General features: G+C 38.3%; 1 protein-coding gene across 3 annotated transcripts in view; it reads left to right on the forward strand.

Annotated features, from left to right (window-relative positions):
* The window catches only part of CCNY (cyclin Y), a 120,017-nt gene that overhangs the window by 80,489 nt on the left and 17,250 nt on the right, over positions 1 to 22,278 (forward strand). For all 3 annotated transcript variants that reach the window (XM_086863993.1, XM_086864007.1, XM_023920034.2), the window contains 4 exons: positions 8,546 to 8,646; positions 11,707 to 11,742; positions 15,521 to 15,578; positions 15,680 to 15,799. In XM_086863993.1, the coding sequence (XP_086720119.1) occupies positions 8,546 to 8,646; positions 11,707 to 11,742; positions 15,521 to 15,578; positions 15,680 to 15,799 (315 nt within the window). The remainder of the gene's footprint in view (positions 1 to 8,545; positions 8,647 to 11,706; positions 11,743 to 15,520; positions 15,579 to 15,679; positions 15,800 to 22,278) is intronic.

A 22,278-nucleotide genomic window follows, 5' to 3' on the forward strand; every position in this document is an offset into this window, starting at 1 on the left:
GTATATGACAAATGATGGGTTTTATTTACATGGTACAATGGTTTATTATATACCCTAGTGACTGATTAGTTCTTTTCCACTGTTTCTCAGTGTGTGCTAATGGAAGCTATTGCTACTCATCTCTTTCCCTGTTGATGTGAAGTGCTGGGTCCCCACATCTGCTCTGGAGGGAACATTCCAGAGGACATAAATTCTGTAGTGTTATTTTGTCTTATTTTAAAAGAACTCTTCACCATAATGTAACATCTTTTTCTTTTGTGGTTTTTCCATGATGGCATCTTTTTTGTTGTTGTTGTTTTTCATGCTTATTCTCCTTTTGTGGTAAATAACCAAGATGAGCAACAAAATATTTTTATCTTTTTGTGCAGTATCTGAATAAGTGGTTATTTTGCAGGCAGAATTGAATTTCTCCCAAGTGATATGGGGGGCTGGTAAGAAAGAGAAGTGTCAAAAAAAGCTGTGGATTTTTTTTTAACTACTTGCTAAATTCTGTGTAGTAACAAATGAAGATAATAATTTCCACAAATGCAGTTTTGAATTATTACTTATGAAAAAAATTAATATTGACTCTTCCTTATTTAAAAATGCACTTTCTTAGCATGATCACACCTCTGTTCTTTTCCTTTCTTGCTTGCTTTTGTTTGTAGAATATTTTATTTGGCTGAATAGTTTCCTGTGATCCTCAAACACTAGTGGTGGGTTCCTGCTTTGATTTGTTGTGCTTTGTCAGGGGCTGACAATTGCCATGTTTCAGATTCACCTTGTCAGTAGGTGTGATGGAAGAAGCCAGCAGCTGTTCTTTTTTTTGGGGTGGGGAAAGAGCGAAAGGAGCGAGTGACAGAGTGCTATGGAGGAGCTGTCATCTCTCAGTCTTCCCACGGAGCCCAAGGAGAGATGACAGGCTGGGAATGGTGCTGGAAGTTCCCTACCTGCAGTGTACCTGACCTGTTTGCTTTTCTTCCAGCCTGTTTTAATTCCTAAGCAGTTGCAGTAGACTGCTTTTCTTTCCCATTGCACTGGCAGTTGCTGTTTTTTGTTATTTTATGTTGTTTTTTTATGCTGCCTTGGTGTGCACATCTTTTAATCTGCTTAGTCAAGCTGCTCAGAGGGATAAAGATGCAGACTGAGATAGGGGCGTTTCCTTTCTCAGAGAAGAGAGATTGCATCAGTATCTCTGCCTGTACAAGGAAAGCAAACAGGAAGACAGACACATCTTGTGTTTTTAGAGGAGGTGGTGGAGAAAGAGTGAATCTTTTATTATTGTTCCTGTAAGTTGTTCTTTTTACTGGGTTTTTTTGTAGAGGAAAGGAGCAGGGTGGGGGGAGAAAAAAGGTTGTTTTCTCTTTCAAGTTTTTCCAGAAATTTTTCCTTTCAGACAAGGAGAAAATGTTGTTAGTCCAAATAATTTCTTCTCTTCTAGGCAAGATAAACTCTCAAAATGAATCTGTGTTTATGAGCAGTAATACCCCTTAAAAATAAGGGGTATTTTTCACATGCTGGTATATTTCTGAAGGAAGGTAAAGGATAGGAAAAGGAAAAGCAAATAAATGGAAGTAATGTCTCATTTTTGCATATTTTTTATTCTGGAGACTCTTTGCCAGCCTTGTAGCAACAGCATCCTTTCATCATTGTCTTTTTTAGGGGTCTGGACATGGCTTCCACTGTCTGCTACCTGGCAACTGGATGTTCAAATGCAAGCAAACTAATACTGTTTTTATCATTCCAAGTAGAAAAGTTAATGTCTGTGTATAGACCAGAATTATTTTTTTTCATCATCCTGGGGAAAAGTTACTGGGCAACACTCATGTCACAACCCTGGGCAATGTAAGTGACCCTGTGGTGATCCACATCAGGGTAAGTTTATTCCCAGACACAGTACTGGGGACTTGCAGAGGGGTCTTCTGCTGTATGTGGTGCGGCAGGACCAATTTCTGTGAGCCCTTTTGCATGCTTGGAATGATGTATGGCGCTTAGTCCTATGTAGCCCTCAAATTTTCTTGTCAGATGGAATAAAGAGGCTGCTCTGCTTCCCTGTTGTAAAACTACAGGACACATGACTGATAATCAAACACTTTCAATTAGTGATTAATGAGTGAATAAGATACATGCTGAAATGGGAACATAGTCTAAAAAGTAGTTTAATCTGTGAAAGTAAAGCACAACATAAAAGTGAAATGTTTACAAGTGGACTCCCTGAGGCTGGCTATTGTGAAGGCTTATAACTGCTGTCCAAGTTCCTTAAGATATTTTAATTGATATTCCTTACTTGAAGAGAAGAACAAGATAAACTGGAAGGTAGATTAGAGGCTCCTCAGGTACTCTTGAAGTTCTCCTAGAGATTGCTTAAGGTGGTCTTTGCTCCACTCCATTGCAAAATCATAAAAAGAGCCCGGTCTAGAGGGGGCCTTTGTAGGCCACCTGGTCCATTTAGCAGATTCCCTATGCTGATGCCATTCCTCATAGATGCAGCTTAAGATTCTTGCCATGCATCTACTAAGTTAAAATTAACAGGTTTTCTTTAATGGCTTACCAAAACTTACTGTTGGAAATGTGCTTTTCTAAAGTCTCTTAGCTTTTCCTGTCCTCTAGGATGAAGAATTTTACCTCTCCTGTCAGCCTCAAGGCACTAGGTTATATGAAGTGATAAACTTTTTTATGGGGAGAAATAAAAGCTAACTTTTAAGTTAGAATGAGAACATGCAGGAGAGTTCTTTTACAAGGGGCTATGTAATACTTGCTTTACTGGGAATGTGATAAAGTCCCTCTGGTGAAATTGCACAACAGTAGTAATTACACGCTTTGTAAATATAAGCCTTTGAGCTGATTTTAACATTCAAAGAAATAGATAGTCTTTCGTGTTTGTAAAGCAGGGTGCTTTATCAGTGGTTAAATAGGGCCTGTGTATGCTGCAGAGGAGTTTACTGGTGATTGCTGAGCCCCTCAGGAGCTCAGTGGTTTGCTGACATAATTTTCTATAGCTGACATGAGTAAGGACAAACTTTGACAGCCAAAAACTTGCACGTACAGATCTAGTCTAAGCTAGGCTAGTTTTGGACATTATCAAACATTGCTGAACTGAGGACAAAGCTGAATCATGAGGATCAAGGAGTATTACTTAAGAGTAGTTGGACTGGTTTTTTTTTTAAATTGTAGCTGTTGGCAGAGGAAGATGAACGTACAATGGTGCAGTTTCCTATTACTTTTGTTCTGGTGAATATATCTACACCAAAGGTAGACAATTTTGCTGTATTGACATGATGCAAGATGAAAGTAAGTGCAGAGCTTTGCAGAGCCATGCAGAGAATTGTGTTGCATGGTTTGCTTGATTTTGGAAGCACTTTGTTGACCTGTAAAATCATGTTTCTTCTGTGAAAAATGTTGTCAAAACTAAATCATGTCCTGAAGCAACAGAAGATCCTCAAGATAGGAACATCTCTTTTCCATGTCAGAAGCAGTCCTGGTATTTTTGCTTACTGTTGAAATTTGGCTTCATGTGCACTTTTAAGTGCCAGTTTTTCCTTTTAACATCTTGGCCAGCCTTTGCTGCCTGGAAGCTAATGGGCATGTCTGCACAGACAGGTGCAAGCAAGCCTCAGTTTTTCCATGGGGGAAAATATTATTTAATAGGAGCTTTTAAAATCATGCACTAACTTACACCTGGTTTGCAGGAAGAAGAGACACTACTGTTGTTATTTAGTACAGAAGCTCCAATTATCTTTTGATGGACAAGTGCAAAAGAACCCTGGAAAAGGCTGAAGCTGCTTTGCCAAACTGGAAGCTGACTGGCTGAGGGCCAGTGCTCGTACAAAAGTTGTATAGCTTCATTAGGGGAGGGTTATGCCCAAACAAACAAGTCCTGCTGAGCATCAGGGCAGAAAGCCACCCTAGTGCTGCTGAAGAGGCCAGAGCTTGCCCTTCTGGTCAACTCTGAGTGTGGGTTTTGGGCAATGTGCACCATCCATTAGCTGTTTCTACAAAACCCCTCTGAAGTGCCTACTTTAATAAGAGAAATAGGAACATTCCTTCTTTCCCCACAAATTTATATTTAGTTTCTAAGTGATGCTTCCTGAGAGAAATTAACTTTTTTGTACATTCTCATTGTGAAAAAGTTAGCAATTCATTGTGATTCCTTTTAAAGCTGGTACCTATGAGCAGTTCTGCAGTGTTTATATGATTTTGATGGCAAACCAAGCCATTAGATTTCTGATAAAATGTTTTTATGTAAGCTTCAAGTAAAAACCTGTAGTTCAAACATCTTAAAACACACAGGATTTGGAAAATTGGAAAGCATCAGGATGAAGCTGGAAGAAAATAAAGCAGTGATATTTGCTTAGTACTTGCTGTGCAAGGGAAAAAAACTGCTAGTCTTAAAAGCTAGGAGCACCTGCATTATTGGAAATTGAAGCCTGATCTCTTAGGGCTTTTTCTGTAACACATTCAAAAACTTAGTAAGTTATAAAACAGAGTTTTCTGTTCTCCATCTTTTCCTGTTAAGAAAGAAATTCCACATAACTCCCATTTTGTATTCATTGTCACTTATAATGTCAGCATTTCTTGGTGAATGTCTTTGCTTGAAATGAGAAAAATAGTAACTGTTTCTGGAGTAAAAATCCTCTCCACCAAATGATAGAAGATTGGTCCAGAATTCATCTCAAGAGCTTGTTCAGTCTGGTATCTTGTCCAGGAGCAGAAGCCTGCATCTAAGCTATTCCTGAAATGTCTTTTTATCTCATCTTTACAATTTCCAGTGATGGAGATTCTATCACTACTCAAGTCATTGAAGCTATCCCTGCTATTAGAAAAAGGTGGTGGATTGGGGTTTTTTTTGCCATTGCCTCTTCTCACACTTTCATGCCCAATCTTAATTTTCCATAGCTTAATATAAGCCTGTTCTTTCTTATCCCATCCACAAGGGGTATGGAGAACAACGTCCTCTTTTTAGGAACTCCCCTCAGAATGACTTTAAGGCCATTATTTTTGCATTGTTCCTGGAGAAAACCTTTCCAGCCTGCCAGCTTTCCCTTGTAACTCAGGTTTTTCAAATCTCTGATTGATGTTCCTTCTCTGTCCTCCAGCCTCTCTGAAATAAATTCATTATTCTTGAAATACCAAGTATCCAAAACTGGACATAAAATTCCAGGTGAGCGGAGTGGATGGGTGCTCTACTCTGTTCCATATATGGTAACTTTATAAATTCTATTGATATATTGCATTTTTTTAAAGAAAAATGCCCTCTGCAAGTTAATGCCAGCTGGAAATTAAAAAAAAAAATACTTTGACACTGTGATCAAAGTTGTTGCTTAGTATTTTATGTGGAGTACACCGTATCTCTGTGGAATGTCCCTTACTTCAACCCTCCAATTTGAAACTGATCGATGGCTGACCAGAATATAATTTTCCAAGTAGTTTTTACCTGCCATGTTTTCCTTGGTTTGCCCTTTGGGAATTTTATGTGAGATGAAGTTGGAAATCTTGCTGAAGTTGAGAGGCGTGACTTCGACAGAATCTCAGCTTGGGTACAGATACGGTACTGAAGCTATTCAAAATACATGTAAAGTGAATCCCACTTATATCAATGAGGTGCTTTGAATTAGTAAATATTTGTAATAGCAGAGGTTGTCAAAGTTTCACATGTGTCCTATGCTTATTTTTGCATATGAAGATTTACAAAAGGAGGTGTACCAGTCTGTCCTTTTCCCCATGCCAGCCTTATGGTGGAATAGAACCTTAGAAGGATCTCATTAGAGAGTTTGGCTAATTTCTCAAAAAGCTCTAGAGTAATTCTCAGCCCTTCTGTTTTTTTCCTTAATTAGAGCCTCTTTTGACTTGTCTAAATGGGAGCATTTTTGTGGTCAGCTGTGATGAATTTGAAATACAAAGGCGTTAAGCTTCTGTACCATTTTGGTCAGGACTTACCCCATTGAAATAGACACAGAAGAGAGTTTGTCTGTAGGACAGTGCTGAATACTGAGCTGATGGTCAGTAACCTCTTTTGTCCTTTGCAAGGATGGAGGAGGTTCTCATGCAGCATTTTGTGGGGGCTCAGAAAAATCTGTTTGACTGAACTGTGGGACTTCATATGTCTCCCAGCTTAATCAAGATAAAATATGAAACTCAGGGTGTTTTCTAGCAATTGGAAAAGGCAGAGGATCTGTTACCTAAAGTGTCATATGGCTGCAGTTAGACATCAGAGTAGAAGCTGGGAATGTTGATCTCCTGACAGGTCAGTTATTCACATGGCCCAGGTGTGTATATTTACCCAAGGGTGTAGGTTTATTCTTGGCACCATTCTTCTGACTGGGAGAGGTGCTCTTTCCTGCTGAGCTGTGAACAGAAAGTGAAGCTTGAGACACCACATATTTTCCTGAGGTGTGAAAAGTTCCAAGCCTAACCGAGTGTGATGTGGGCTGAAAATCCAAGGAGAGTTCTGTGATGTGGTAGTTTCAGAAATAAGGTGCGTTGCTCTAATTATTGTTGTGTGTCAAATGGTAGCATGCTGTTTACATAAGACAATTTAAATCTGATAGTGGTGTTGTTACAGAGTTATTTTCTGTTTTATAATTGTGCTTCCCTTGAATGAATCCAGTATATTTATCTTAAATTTTATCTAAGCCTTTAAAGCATGTTGACTCTTATTATGCAGAAAGAAAACTTTGCATGTGTTGGGTTTTTTTTAATAACAATGCTGAGATGTATGTACATCTCCCTTATTTTCCCCAGACACTAGAGTCTAATTTTTGTTGTTTTTAAGTTGTTTTGCCTTTATAATGCCTATGAAAGGTACTCAACAGACCAATGCAGATATTTAAATTAAACTGTGGTAGAAAAAGAGCAATGAATCACCAGTCCCCTAGTAATTCTCTCTGTATGCATCAATGCTAAATAATAAATTTTATGGCATTAATATTCACAGTGCTTCTAGTTTTTCTCTTTCTTGCCTAACATACAATAGCTTGGAAGGTAGATGGATTGTCAGCTTCCAAAGCATTACAAAGTGCCTTTTCAAAGTCCTGAAGGATTTTTGAAACGGAGTATTTTTCATTTTCTTGGTAAACCTTTTCACTTCCAAGAAAAGCAGTTCAGCACCAATTTTATTGGTCAAGTGAAGGACTGTAATTAAATTTGTTGGTAAGCTTTCAGATAATTTTTTTACAGATAATGTTTTTACAGTCGTGGCAGCTTCAGAAAATGTTGGGTTTTTTTTTTTTTTTTTCAATTAACAGGAGACTTTGTGTGTTTTTTCACTCATAGCTGTGAAATACAGAAAGATGACTTAGATGTGTGTAGGTTTTACCAGGAGTCTGTCTGTGTAGTGAATGCTGTTAAGGAGTTAGCTGCCTATGGAAAGTAGAACATTGGTGAGCTGATGGGTGCTGGCACTTGTAATAATATCTGTTTTGGAAACTGGGCAGGGGAAGATGTACTGAGGTAGGAGTCACAGGACTGTATCCTGGATACTCAGTTGCTCTGAGCTGGTAAATACCTGTGAATTCTGATGATGGTATTGGCATTGGTCTCTCCACTGAAACACTGGAAACAACATTAATTGTAAGATGAATTAAAATTTCCATGTTGATGTGCCAACTGAATTTTAAACCCATTCTTTTGTGAGTTGAACATGTAATTTGACTGATCTTAACTTTCCTGACATAGGTTCTTGGTCAAGTTATTTGCTAGTGTAGATGGAATAAGCAAAGATAGAATCAAAGAGGATTAAGGACTGTGATAGCTATTAGCTGATGTGATTGAAACTGGCCTCTTTAGCCTGGTGGAGTGCTGGCTACTCTAAACAGCTGATGAAGAAGCTCTCTCAGCAAAAAAAAAAAATTAAAAATAAATACTGTTCTCAAATGCCAGTTTTTTGGCTGAATTTTCCAGTGTTTTTCTATGGTAGTACAGAAATAGGATTGAAATATATCGAAAACCTTTTCTATTAAGAGATTTTTTTATTTCCTTATACTCTTTTCTTTTGTCCTTGGATCAGTTTTCTTCTTTTCTGATAATCTATTATTGATGAATTATTTTTTCTGAATTCTTCTTATTAATTTAGTAGTTTTAGTGTAAAGACCTCTTTCCCTTGCTTCATTCTGTTAGGAGCTTTTTTGAGGATTTCAAATCTTTTTTTCTGCAAGCATGGTTTTATATCTGTTGCTAAACCAATCTTCATTGCTCACATGATTTCTTTTTCACTCTTCCATTTACCCTTTTGGAATGAGGACAGAAATATAGGTCTTATTCATCTTTGCTTTCCAAGTGTATGTATGTATTTGACTAAGCCTGCAGAAGAATTTTTGCATGATTTTGGGGAAGGAGGGACTCAGAGGATTTGGGACTTGAAAGCATTAGCAAGACTCAGGCAGGAGTTTCTGTGACTTTTGTACTGTTAATTATTTCTGAGCTTTCTGAACTGCTTCCAAATGTGATCACATTACTGTGTGCGTCATTGTGAGAGACAGAAATTTGTCTTTTAAAAATTCTTACGTCTCCCCCCAAAAATGCTTCAGCATTACATAATTGCCATTGTTCTTTTGCATGTTTCTCATAGCATCCTCCTGGGCAGTTGAGAAGGAAGTACAGTTCCTGCTCCACTATTTTCCTGGATGACAGCACAGTCAGTCAACCAAACCTCAAGTATACCATCAAATGGTGGGTTTTACGATTTATTTATTGTTGTTAGCACTTACATTTTATGTGTGAATTTATGTATACATATTTCTGAACCATTACAAAGCAAACTTCAAAGGTTTTAGTTTTTGAAGTAATACATTTATTTAATCAGTCATGCTCCAGAGTTACTGGGTGATGTCTCAGATGAGCATTTTAAGTTTCACTGGTGCCTTTTTACTTTTGGAGAAAATGAAAAGGATATTTGTAGAGTATTGTACTTTACATTTTGTACTGTAAGGGGAAAATAGAGACCAAATGCCCAGGCATTTTACGCTCTTTGTTAATGGTTGCTGACAGCCTCTCTTGAGCTGTCTGTAGGATGGTTACCTCGGTGTATGCAAATGCAAAAATTTATTAAGCCAGTATCTCTGCTGCAGAGGTGTTTACATGAGAGACAAATCTATTCAGACTAACACATCCAAAGGAGTTTGTGATGTTGATCACTAAGACAGTCTGTAATTTTTCTGTTAAAGGCAAAAGATGGGAGAGGAGAAAGGTTTTGTAGTTAAACTGATGCCTGATTCCTCAGCTCTTTCTTTCTGAAATATAGTCTTCCTTTTCTTCAGGTTTCTGTCACTAGTAAATTAAAAATAGTTCTGATTAGCACTTGAGAAAGGTTTTGCATTTCTGAGGTGTTTGGGTTTTTTTCCTCCTTGATTCTCAAACTCTTCTGCTCTAAAATCCTCTGTATGCAGAGTAAGTGCAGCTTTTTGGGTGGGTTTTTTGGTCTCTTTTTGCATCAGAACTGGCACAGCTCATGAGAAGAAGAAATGGGTTCAGCTGCAGCAGCCAAGAAGCATTTTCAGGGGGGCCACAGGGCTGTCAGAAGCCTTGTGAAGGAGGACACAGAAGGACGAGCTGGTAGTGGGGAGAAGGGTGGTGTTTGGGTGATACTCAGGTGCATGGTGGGGAGCAGAGTTGTGGGGAGCAGAAGAGCTGGGAGAGCCAGTGCAGGGATCAGGTGGGAATTGTGCAGGGCTGAGGGCAGGCTGCCAGCATGGGAAGGGTTGGAAGCTGCAGGGGTTCACAGGGCTTGAAAAGACACTCCAGAGGGTGAGAAACTGAACTCTGGCACACCAAGTCTCTGCATCTTCTGTCTGGCTGCACGTTTAGCAGGTTGAAGGGTGAGGAGATTGTAGACTATTGCTTTTGTAGTAGAACTTCATTTCTTTCCTCCCACCTTGCAGTCTCTGCAGGAAAATTACTATTACGCATGGGTAAATCTAAGAGGGAGGCATTTTGCTCAGCTCAGTGTATCTCTTCTAGGTCATGTTATGCACTGATGTGTTTAAAATATTACTGCATCCACTGCAGCATCTGCTGCAGGAGGGGTGGCTGGGGTAGGGTGATGGAAAGCTCCATAATCATCATTTCTGCGCTCTTAGTGCCAGCTGAGCCAGCCTATGAAAGGTAGAATGAAACTTGGATGAGTACTCTATTACAGCCTTGAGAGACTTTCAGATTCTGATACAGAATTAATACTTTCTAAATAGTAAATACTTCCTAAACTTAATTTGACATTTTGTTACAAAGGCAACCATATGGGCACCAAGCAGGGCTGTGCACATACACTCTTGCATCTGCTTTCATAAAGTGAACTGGAGCTTCAAATGTGTTCCTAGGGGCATAATTTTAAATTGAATTTTAGGATTAATTCATTTTGTGAATAGCTTTCTGTCAAATCAAATTCATTCATAAATGTGGGTTTTTCTTCTGTTCAGTAACAGCTGTGGAGTTTAAATGTCCGTGGTATACACTATGTCTTGATTCCTTAAATATATGTTTGTAGAAAAAAGTCAAATTTAAAAAGAATTTACAATCTAAGAACTTCTATTGCAGACAGGTAAAAGTTCATAAAAGTTTAATAAAATGTATTTACTTGTAACAGGGAAAAATATTTTCTACTGTATGGCTATTCAAAAAAATCACTAATCAAACCTGAAATAATTTAAAATTCTACTAAAGTTTTAGCTCAAACACATTCTTTTCCTGACATGTAATATCTCAGTTTTCATTTAAAAATTCTGAAATAAAAACAGAGAGCAACCGATTGACTCTTAAGAGGTCTTTTAGGGAAAAGAAAAGGGGGAATTTTGGATCAATATAAGACATAAGCATATTACAGTGAATCACTGGTGAAACAAACTGTCTACAAAGAGAATCAGTGAATTCCCTCCTTCATCCTCTTTCCCCTTTAGCTTATATTGGTTTTATGCTACTGCAATAAGTGCTGGCTCAGCTTCGTTCTTCAATAAAAATGTATCGTGAGTAAAGCATGAGCTGGGACTTGGAAACTGTAAGATAATCATAAGAATTCATGCTTTAATTTCATTCCATCTCAAATGTGAATGAGATCAGTTAGTCGTGTATGTAATCAAAATCTTAACTTTCTGTGAATATTAAGGACACTTTTTGTCTATATGCAGAATATAAACAGGGGTGCTTTGGTGTGTGGCTGAGAGTAGGGGAAATGCATAATGCACTAAGTTATTCAGGGAGCTGTCTTTCCTGAGTTAAAATAAGTAACTTGATGCCATAAAACTGTAGGAGCATGGTATTTGAGTCTGCTGTTTGAGCAGCTACATAAAGACAGACACAAGCGATGGATTTAAATATACAGTTGTAAGCCAAAGGCAATTAAAACATTTCATGTTAACCTGGCAGCAAAACTAAAGAGAATGTCCAGTGCTTGTGATGCTTTGTCTTCAACCTTGGAAGTCATTAGGAGTTTAATCACTGAGTTTAGTGGAGTTGGGCAATAAATGAAAAATATGTGCAACTTGATACATGAAATCTGAAGATTATTGTAAAGCACTTAATTACTAGTAAAAAGGATGTAGTTGGAGTGTACAAAAAAAAACATTATAAATTTTTCTGTTTACAGCAGTTTTCCTGATATCTAAGAGTGAACAAAAGAAAACAGGCTGTTGATCATATACTGTTTGTCATGCTTTGTGCTAGGGTTTAAATTTGCACGTAATATGACAGAAAATGTAATATGGTAGTCCTGAGATATTAACTCTGTATTTTTCTTTACAGTGTAGCTCTTGCAATATATTACCACATCAAAAACAGGTATGTGAATAATGGAATCTTGTACTGAAAATATATTTTATTGAAACAAGTGAACTGCTCAAACCCTAAAAATCCATCCTTAATTTCTTTCAAAATGTTTTTCGGTAGTAGTTTTCTTAACTCCCATGCTAGCAATAAGAACCACACATTTTCTATATATATTGTTTTACATAGAAAAATTATAATTGGAGGATTAAATACCATAAAAAATAGAAGTACAGCTCAACATTGAAAAGCTCTGATGATTCAGTGTTTGATTTTATATGCATTGGGCACTTCTGTATTGTTGCATATGTTGCAATTACATGTGGAATAATCTGAAGAGTGTCTTTAAGATTTATATTTTTAGCTAGGCCTTTGAACTGCACATATCAGTGATCAGTTAGGATTTTGAAATAAAACTCATGAATTATACAGTAAGAGTGGCATTGTGAACAGAGGTAATGCAATATGCCTCAGAAAGAGAGCAGGTCCTGGCCTGCCTCTCCTGGTGTAGTATGTTTTAGATCTCTGCTCAGTCAAGTTGATTGAAATTGAATAGAAAAAAAGGTTCTCTAAAAAGTAACTTGGCACATACATGAGTTTTCTTCATGTTGAACTGTGCTTTTGTATCTTAAATTCCCTGTCCTCATGATACGTCACAGAAGCCTAAAATAATGTCTCCTGACATTTCTAAGGAGAGGTTGTACAAATAATTTAAGTGACTCTTGTGTCCATGGTTTTTCAATTGGCCTGTTCAGAGAACTTGGCTTAGATCTTGGTTTATCAAGCCACTTAGACATTTTTTCTTCTGGACTATAAGAAGTCCAGCTAGAACAAAATTAATTACTCATGAGTTTAAAGTTCAGCTCGTACGTCATTCAGGACCATGGTTCAGGTCACAGGAACCCATCACACTTCATGAAACAAGGCTGACATCTCCAGAGAAATCTTTAAATGTGCACAGGGGCAGAAAGGCTTAGGACTTAGTTCCCACTGAAAGCTCTTAGAGGACTTTCCAAGGCATCAGTGGGCCTTGGACTGAAACATGGCAATATATAGAGCAAAAGTTGGACTGAAATCTTCTCTTGAACTTTTAATCTCATTTACCAGGAAATAAGGCATGAGTGGTCATGCTTGGATTACTTGTTTATCCATTTGTGGTTCCTTGTCCCCCCTTTTTTCCATGGTCCCCAGATTAGTTTGGTTAACTAGTCAGTTTTTGCTATGCTTGACTAAATAATAGAGATCTCAAAGATAATCAGACTCCAAAGTTTTTTGGAAATAAATTATTAAGTGCTCTGCTAAGTATCATGGCAGCTGAGTAAAAGGCTTGAGAGAACTGGGCACATTAGAGACTACAGAAGGTAAGAAACCTCAGTAAGAGCTCACAAGTGAGCAAGAAGGATCCAGAGCCAGAGGTATCCAGAGCCACAATGTACCAGACTTGCTTTATGCTGTTTGCTATGAAGCTGATTCCTGTCTGCAGTAAATTATGCCCATTCGTGGGCTTGCAGAGCCTGATGCAAATTTGATGTACAGCTGGTAGACAGAGAGACCAAATCTTTATAAAACAAAGAGTAGTGTGTCAGCATCTTGAAAACAAATGCATCCTGACTGTTACTTTCTTGGGTAAGTTGCTAAATCCTTTTATTTTCAGGGTGGAGAGGTGATTTATTCAGGAAACTGGCTGCTCTTGCTTTCCCTGGAATGTGCCTGGGCTGGGGAAGTGCTGTGCCTGCACTTGGGACTGACAGTCCCAGCAGTGATGCTGGAGCGAGGCTCATGTGTGTCAATTACAATTCTGAAATGAGGAGGGATGTGAAACAACTGTTTGCTCTTGGGTCGTCTCTGATTTGGGAAGGGAGGGACAATGTGATAACAGCACTCAGTTGTACTTGCTGCTGAAACAGCAAGAGTAAAACATATGTTCTCTTTCCTGCTATTATAGGCAAAAAGGAAGTTGTTGACGTATGTGGGAGATTTTGGTTCATTATGGGGGATGGGGAGTATGAAACTGCTGTGGCTCTTTGACTCTAGGTTCATTTGGACAGCAAATGAATCAAGCATCTGCTTTTTTCAGAGAAGAACTCTCTTTAGACAGTATTTAGTTGGTCCTATTCTCCTGCATAGGAGACTTAAACCAAAATTGCTTCATAATATTTCAAAATCTCACAAATCTAATTTTTTTGAGAAGCTATGCATGAAAAATAGTATTTTGTCACGTTTCTCACATTTCATTTGATTGTAGCATTCTAGTTATCACTCCTCCCTTTCACAGTGTCTCCTATCTTGGTTATACTGACCAGTTTTCTTTGTGTTTTTTTGTCTTAGTTATTCAACAAGTGGTAAAATACTACACCCATCTTGTTTTTGAAGGAATGTATAAGCATTGGTGAATTTGCTAAGGAAACAAACCCCAGCAAACTAACCATAAAGGATGCTTGGGTAATCAGTAGATGGTCTATTTTTGAAAGAGTACAATGTGAATTGTAGTGAAGACAAAAAACTCTGAATTTTTCTCTTTTTAAGTAGATTTTTGAAGGCAGTCAGGTGTGATTTCATAGCATACAGCAACTACAACCTGAAGAAATAGTAAATTATTTCCATTTGCATTGTGAAGTGGCATACTTTACTGTAGCACACCAATCATTTCAGGGAGACTACTTCTGCATTAAGAAACTGATTTTTTTCGGTAGGGGTAATAGAGTCTGGCCTAGAATCCTTGCTGATAGGAATTATATAGTAATTTCCCCAGTCACCCCAGTCCAGGTGTTTGTTTGTTGGTTTGGTTTTTTTTGTTGGTTGTTTGACTGTTTTAATTTAGGTGCTCTTTTTTATATTAAAAATGTGTTTATTTCCAGTGTTAGCCCATTGGAAAAAATGGCACCTTCAGTTTGAGTTAACAAATGCATTTTGCAGACATGAGTCCACTGTAAAACTTGTGGTGTGCATGCTCTGAGAGACACGTGCTGCTGAGTAAAGATAGAAGATATTTCAGTGGTTTGTTTCTTAAAGATGGGATTGTAATAAGTAGGTCACATGGATGCATCTGTCCAGAAAGTGCCAGTTCTGGTACAGTTATACTTCTTGTTTTTGTGTTTGCTACTGTCCTTGCCAAAGTTACCTACAGCAAAAATCTTATGTTGCATCCTGGATGTTAGGCTTGTGAAGTTGCATCAACATGCATGCTGATATTGAGGTACAGGGATTTCAGAGAAACATCTAATAAAAAAAATGAATGGCAGTATTATTTTGTCTGATTTTTTTATTTTTTTTTTGAATGTGCTTCTTTTGGTTCTCAGAAATCATTAGTACAATGGAGTTTTTCAAATAAATTAAAAGTGAAGCATGTATGTATTAACTAAAAGATTACTGTAAAAATAGCATTGCATATTAGTAAATGTTTAAAATGTTGGTAATAAAGGAGGAAAAGGAGTTGAGGGATTGTAAGTGTGGACATGACTAAGTTAAAAAAAGGAGAGAAGGAGGATAGCTGGGCTGATTTTATCAAGTTTGTAGTACTTCTTAAGCCTCACAATAAAGAGCACAACAGTTTTGTAATCCTGTGCACTGCAATCTGAGTGTTTTAGCATGCTTTGTAATATGAATTTCATATTACACGAGGGCCTTACGGCAGAGTAGGTCCAACCTCTCTTTGAAAGTCACATTTCATCAGTATTTCTAAGCACCCTACAGCATGGGGAGTATTGGAGTTTAAATGGTGCACTTGTGTCTATGAGGGTTGTGTGCTGTTGTGCTCAGATAATGACAGTACTTTGGTTTTAATACTTTTTAGGGACACAGACGGAAGAATGCTCTTAGATATTTTTGATGAAAACCTTCATCCCCTTTCGGTAAGTTCATCTGCCTCTCCTTCCCTTTCATGTGAACTGTCTTTTTTTTCTGTCTGCTTCGTTTTGTTTCAGTCACCTATTTGGAAGTATTTCTTCCTTAGAAATCCGAAGTGCCACCAGACTACGACAAACATGACCCGGAGCAGAAACAGATTTACCGCTTTGTCCGGACGTTGTTCAGTGCTGCTCAACTGACTGCTGAATGTGCCATTGTCACCCTGGTGAGTGTCTGAGGGATGACATCAGCCATCTGACAGACCCACTTCTGTTCTCAGAAGTTGTGTTTGTATGATTTAATAGATGTAGATACTGCCGGGGAATTTTTTCTCGCTATGGAGACTGAGGTAATTTCTTGATGGGAAGAGATGCCACAGTTCATTTTCATGGGTTAGAGTGAGGGAGGAAGAAGAGATTGGGTAACATGTGACACAAAACCTGGGCTCCTGCCTTCATGGAGTGAGTGTTACAGGCCACCAAGGTGACTCATAGAAAATGTAGGTGGTCTGAACACGAGGGAATGTTAAAAGCAGAAAGGCTTCAACTGTTGGGGTTTGCTGTGTCTCGCTGTAGCTCCCAGGAGAGACTTGGGAACAGCTGTAGGAGATTTGATAGCACTAATAAGAATTGATGGCATATGAAGGATTCAGTGAGTGACTGGGACATGTTGGCTCTCTTCTACTTCCACGATCCTTGTCATGAGATTGAACAATTGTACTCAAGTCTGAACTTCAGCTACTTTAAAATAGCACAACACAAAAGAAGGTTCAAATTTTCAGCTGGTGTGGATCAGCATAGCAATGCGGATTAAAAGAGCTAAAGTGATCTCCACCAGCTGGGAATTCCTTGATTTTTTTGAAATTTATATCCTGCCAATTCTGACAAGTCTCTTCAGCTTTCAGTCACAATTTTGGCCATGTTCTTCACTCAGAGATTTTAAAATAACAAAATGGTTTTTTACCACTACAACATGTGGTTTCATAACAGCTTAGTTATGCCTTTTAGATGGAAGAAGGAGAAATTGGAGAAGGTGAATTTTGAAGCCCAGGCCTACTCATTTCCTCTGTTAATCTATTTCCCTTGGCTTCTAGGATTAGTTGGCAGGCTTTTCTCCTTCAGACAGTCAGAATGAATTGTACTAGCCAGTAAAGAAAAGGAGTACCAGACAAATAGTGCAAGAAACACCCTACAGTGGTCCACCCTTCCATTTTGTAGTATTACTCGACATAGTTGCTTGACACAGCCAATATTTTTTTATTTGCCTCTTTTTACATAGTTATGCTAAGTGCTTGTCCTTCTTCCTTTTCTTCCTAAGTGCTGTCTGCTGGAGACAAGAAATGTTGTGTGATCAGTATGTTCTGTAATTTAATTAACCCACTGTCAAACACCTTGTATTTATCTGTTATTCAATCTTAAGTTATCTGATCAGTGAGGGCACTGTTTAGTAGAAAGACAGGGGGCTTTTTTTAAACTGTTTTTAGTAGCATTACCTTTCTGTTACTGCAATGCATGGGAAGATCGTTCACACAGGTCTTATATAACTACTTCCTTACCTCTTCTGGTTCTTGTGTGGTTTCCTTGCAAGTAACTCTTTCAGTGTCATCTCCAACAAAGTATAAATGTTTTTAGTTAATTCATTATATTGCAGAAACAGTTTTCATAGCTGTTAGGGCTTGAAGACTTAACTGACTTGTTTTGTTGTTTTTTTGACCCAATACAGTGGTAACAGGAAAATGTATTATAGCCTAGCTCTCAAAGGAAAATGTATTATAGCCCAATTCTCAGAGTAACCATGCAATTGTTTATGGATAGATTTGGTGCAGGTGACTATTGTTTACCATTCTGCTATCCTTGCCTGTGTTGTCAGGATAACAGCACCTGCCTGTCTCCCCTTTGCAGAAACCTTAAAAATTTATACATAGTGTTTTACAAGTGTGAAATTCTGCTCTCAGTTTCCTCTGTACTTCTAGATCCCATTTCTTTATTTGCTTGTGTCTTCAGGAGGGGCCCCAGACACAGATTGTGTTGTTTTTGAAATACTCATATGTGGAAACTAATCTGTGAAAAAGCAATCAACCCTTTCCCCCTTCCCACACTCCTGAAATCTTAATAATGTTGATACTGCTGTTTATAAGCCTTGCAAGTGCTTTCAGTTTTGATATCCTGTCTGGAGAAGGAGAGATCAGCATGCCCTGCTGGAGCTTGTGTTTTGCCATAGTCTGGCTGTCCATCAGAGAGCAATGTGATAGCCCTGTCTGCCACTTGTTCCTCCTGGAGGGTTGCCAGGAGGCAGGAAGTGTGGGGATCAGAGACATTTTGAACACGATGCTACAGTTTTATCTTTCTTTCACTCACTCTAATTATTTTTAAACAGTTCTAAGCACCCTTTTTTACTGCCCACATTATTAACATGGTCTGAAGTGTGTGGTTGAATGCACCCACTGTTTGTCTTGGTACATGCATTAACCAGGTAAAAGCAGCAGTAACTATTAGTTCTGCAGCAGCTTGTGTTCAGCACAGGAGCTGAGTAAATGTGAAACTCCAGACTCCAAGATAAGCTATTCTGCAGCAAAAAGCTGGCATTGTGTGGCTTCAAGCACTTAATTAAAATATTTCAATTAAAGCCTCAACTATTACAGCAAAACCAATTTATAATTAAACAAAAAATTTAATTTTCACATAGCCTCCAGAGCTGCCAAGAGATTTCCCATACCAATAGCTGGAAAATTGAAATATCAGGTTGAAACAATTAAATACTAATTCACATTATTTATTTTTAAAACAATACCATAAGAATAAAATTAATTTTAAGACTTGTTTTGCCAATTTAAATCTTGTGACTAGTGGTTCTAACCCCAGTGAATGGTATAACTGTGACGACTTACTGAAAAAAGTCACTCTTGGCCCCAGAGTATTCCCACCTTTGCTAAAACTGAGAAATGCCTGTCTCCTCTGTAGCATCTCCTCTGGTGCAGAGGTGGGAAGTTGTACTTGTGTTAATCTACTAATTAATGGCAAATAAAAATGTGAACAGGAGTGTTACCCATACGAACAGGAAAACAATACGGTGTTTGCCTGTCAGGAGAATTAAATATTTATGCTTTGTTCTTTTGTTCTGTGAAAACAATCCTATGAACTAGACCTGAAGAACAGAATGGTCCAAGTTTTCTGCTTTGTCTTGCCATGACTTTGAGTTTTATGGAAATAGGCAAAATTTAATGCTCTTTTAATATACTTCTGTGTCCGTAGTGGTTTCAGAGAGGACACATTTTGCATTTGCAAACATGTTGGGTTCTATATGCTGTAGACAGATCAGATACAGTGATATGTAAATGCATACAGTACACGAGCTGAATTATTCTGACAAGTTCAGAGGAGCATGCTTTTGGAATACCTTGCAGAATTCATACTGTGACTAAGGGGATTTAATATTAGTGAATTTGAAATTTAAAGTATGTAAGAATAAATTCTCCTTATGAAAAATAAGGATTTAATTAATCCAGCCAGATGTTCCTGAGTTCTTACTGTATTCTTTGGTCACATTTTCAGCAACTAGGTAAAGAGAGAATACTGCTGAGCTGTATTGTGAAAATTACTGTATTTGTGAGAATTTTGTTCTGTTTTCCATGTATTTGGAAGAACAGAGAAAGTTTTTTTTTTTATTGGTTTCCTTTCACTAGAATATTTTTACTTTTGAATGCTGATAAAATACTTTATTTAAAAAGTGTATTTCAATTAATGTATAAAGTCTGATACTTGTTTAAAAGGGAAGGAAAACACAAAAGGGTTTCCAGAGTCCATGGTGACACTTGATCTGCAGAGGTCCTTTTCTGCTGGTGCAGTGTAACCTCCAGCCTTTACACAGCTGATGGAAGATGCAGGCTTCCCTGAAGACCATGGAGTGCAATCCAAAGCAGTGCTTGTTGCCTGGTGTGACCATGAGGCAGCCTGAGTGTGGCTGGGTGTGAGCAAGGCCAGGCAGTGAAGCCAGGCTCTGCCTTGTGTAAGGAACCCGTGAGGAGGGTTGTGTGTATCCACTGCTGGTGGTGTCCACCTTTGTCCTGATCTTCAAGCATTCCTGGGGAGGTGCCAAAGCCCAGCATTTGGCCACAACAGAAGGTCTCCAAGGTGTAGAGAGAAGGTCTCTCGACCTGTGCTGTCCATCCTGAGTCCCTTGGCAGCTGGACATAGCTCAGGGTGCACTGTGGATGAGGCCAGGAGGAGCCTCTACTCTGGATACTGGCAGAATAAGGGGACTCTGGTCCCTGGTTTTAGGACTATTCTTATCTTTTGACTGCAGTCTAATGTAAAACACACGAGTGATTATCAGTTAATATTTACACATCTATTTAGTAAATTTTTGCCTTAGAGTTGCTAGGATTTGCACTTAATGAAGAGACTAATTAAGGTGGGGATTAGAGGGAAGTCTTTTTAAACTGCAAGAGAAGAGGACATTCAAAGAGTGTGTATCTGCTGATGCCTCTTGGGCCTCTGTGTGGGCAAAGAATGAATATTGACCCCACTGGAAAGTCAATGTTGCCTAACAGTTGGAGTTCATTTGACATGGATTATAGATAATGGTCTTAAAAAGAGTAAATTAAGGGGAAACCTGGAGATGTGTGACTTCTCTCCCAGTTCCATTCATGCTTTCTATAAATATCTGTAATGGTACTTTGCAGTTGTTCACTTTTTTTCATAGTTCTGTGACTGCTTTTGTTACTTCTGTGTTGTCTCAGAAATAAAAAAATGGGATGAATTTGCAAGGACCACAATGATGCGATATCCTTTTCCACCAAATGGGTGGCACCAGACCTTTGTAGAATATTTTAAATGCCCAGCTGGGCAATTGCAAGCCGCAGTTATTTCTGGAGAGTCGTGGTAGGGAACTGGCTGATTGCTTAGAACAGAGCATATGGCAGTTTAGTGATTGGATTAGAGCCGTGATTTGGCTGTGTGAGACCTGCTACCAATTATAATCTTTTCCATAAAGATATCATTTCAATTTCAAGGCATTTTGACACACTGAAGTTTTCTCATTAGAAAGAGATGACTCTGTATTTCTCCATAATATGTGGGGATGGAAATATCTTTGTTAGTTACTCTGTGCTCCTGCAATTTACAGTGAGGGTTACCTGATGAGGGAGGGAATGAGGTGTTTGCAAATAAAGGTTAGTTTGTAGATTCTCAATTATAGTAATTAAAATAGCAAAGTCATTGTCTCCTTTTTGTCAATATAAATCAAGTGAGAAATAATTTAAGCCACTAGAGGTTTTTTAATAAAATAGGGATAGAATTTGACATAAAGCCATATAAAAACCACATGGGAGAAGATAATGCTTTGCTCTTGCTGCTGCTTCAAAATTCAGAATTATTCTAGTCATTTCAGTGACCTTCCTCAGTGATTGGCCATTGTTTGAGTGTGCTGAGACTCTGAGTCAGCTTCCTTGGAGGCAACACACAACTGACCTCTTAGTGTGGCACCACAGGGAATTCTAGTACTGCATACAAATATAACTGTGTAATAATTTTGGTTGGAAGAGACTTCTAGAGTTCATGTCTGGTTTGGCCTTTTCTCAAAGTGCAACCTGATCAGGCTGATCAGGGCCTGACCAGTTGAGTTCTGAGTTTCTCTGAAGATGAAAATTTCATAACTTCCACAGAAAACCTTCTCCATTGCTTTAGGGAAGCCTAAAAAAAGAACTGCTGTATTTTTAGTGCTTAGACCACAGCTCCAATGTGATAAGATGTATCAGTGAAGTATTGGAAGTTAATGCTGAGCAGCTTCAAGGTGAAGTAACAAAAAAAAATCAAAACTTCTATGAGAACTCCACAGTTTTTAAAAAAATATGTATGGTTTTTGTGATTGTGAAATACTGAAATGAAATTATTTGACACTTTCATATTTGGCATATATCCTCCTGAAGAGGGGAAAAAAGAGAAGGAAATCTTCTCCAATATTTTAACTTTTCTTTCTACTTGAATGTATTATATAATGTCCAAAGTCTGCTATGATATCCTCTGAGATGGGAAACATGAGATGCTGTTTCACACTAATTAAAACTGAACTCTTCAGTGCTATCTTTAGTTTTCAGTTTCTTCAAAAGATTTATGTTCTGTTGATTGGAATGTTGTGTAACCAACACTGCTATCCAGGATTATGGGAAGCCTGACATCTTAGATAAGTGGGACAACACTGGACACTGTGGTTAGTTACTTTTAAACACTTGGGAAGAGCAGGATGGATTCACCCATCTGCAAATAACCATGCTGGGGATTAGCTCAAGCTCAGCAGTGGCCCTGCTGGTGCAGCACTGCTGGGCCTTGGATGCTGTTGCTGATCCTGATTGTGCCATATTACAGTTCTGTGTTTGGATAAAAGAAGCCCCCCAGGACTCGTGGCTATAATGGATGGCCTAATGCTATGTAAGTCCAGGTCCTGGGTGTCAAGATCAGAGGCATCCAAACTAGGTCAGCATGGAGTTCTTTCAGGTCTGGCAGATTTAAAAGCTGAAGAATGTGCTGAAACAAATCGGTTCTGTACTTTTGCTGGACCTGAAATGGCTTTGGAAGCCATTTAAGTACATTCCTGTGGTGCTACATCTAAGCTAATGAACCTCTTCAGAGTTCATTGAACATCCAGCCAATTTGGGATTATCTATACCCATGGAGTGGTAATTCTATTTAATTAGTATAAATAAAGTCT

This window comes from Cyanistes caeruleus, chromosome 1, assembly GCF_971803275.1.
Source record: "Cyanistes caeruleus chromosome 1, bCyaCae1.hap1.1, whole genome shotgun sequence".
Classification (NCBI taxonomy): domain Eukaryota; kingdom Metazoa; phylum Chordata; class Aves; order Passeriformes; family Paridae; genus Cyanistes; species Cyanistes caeruleus.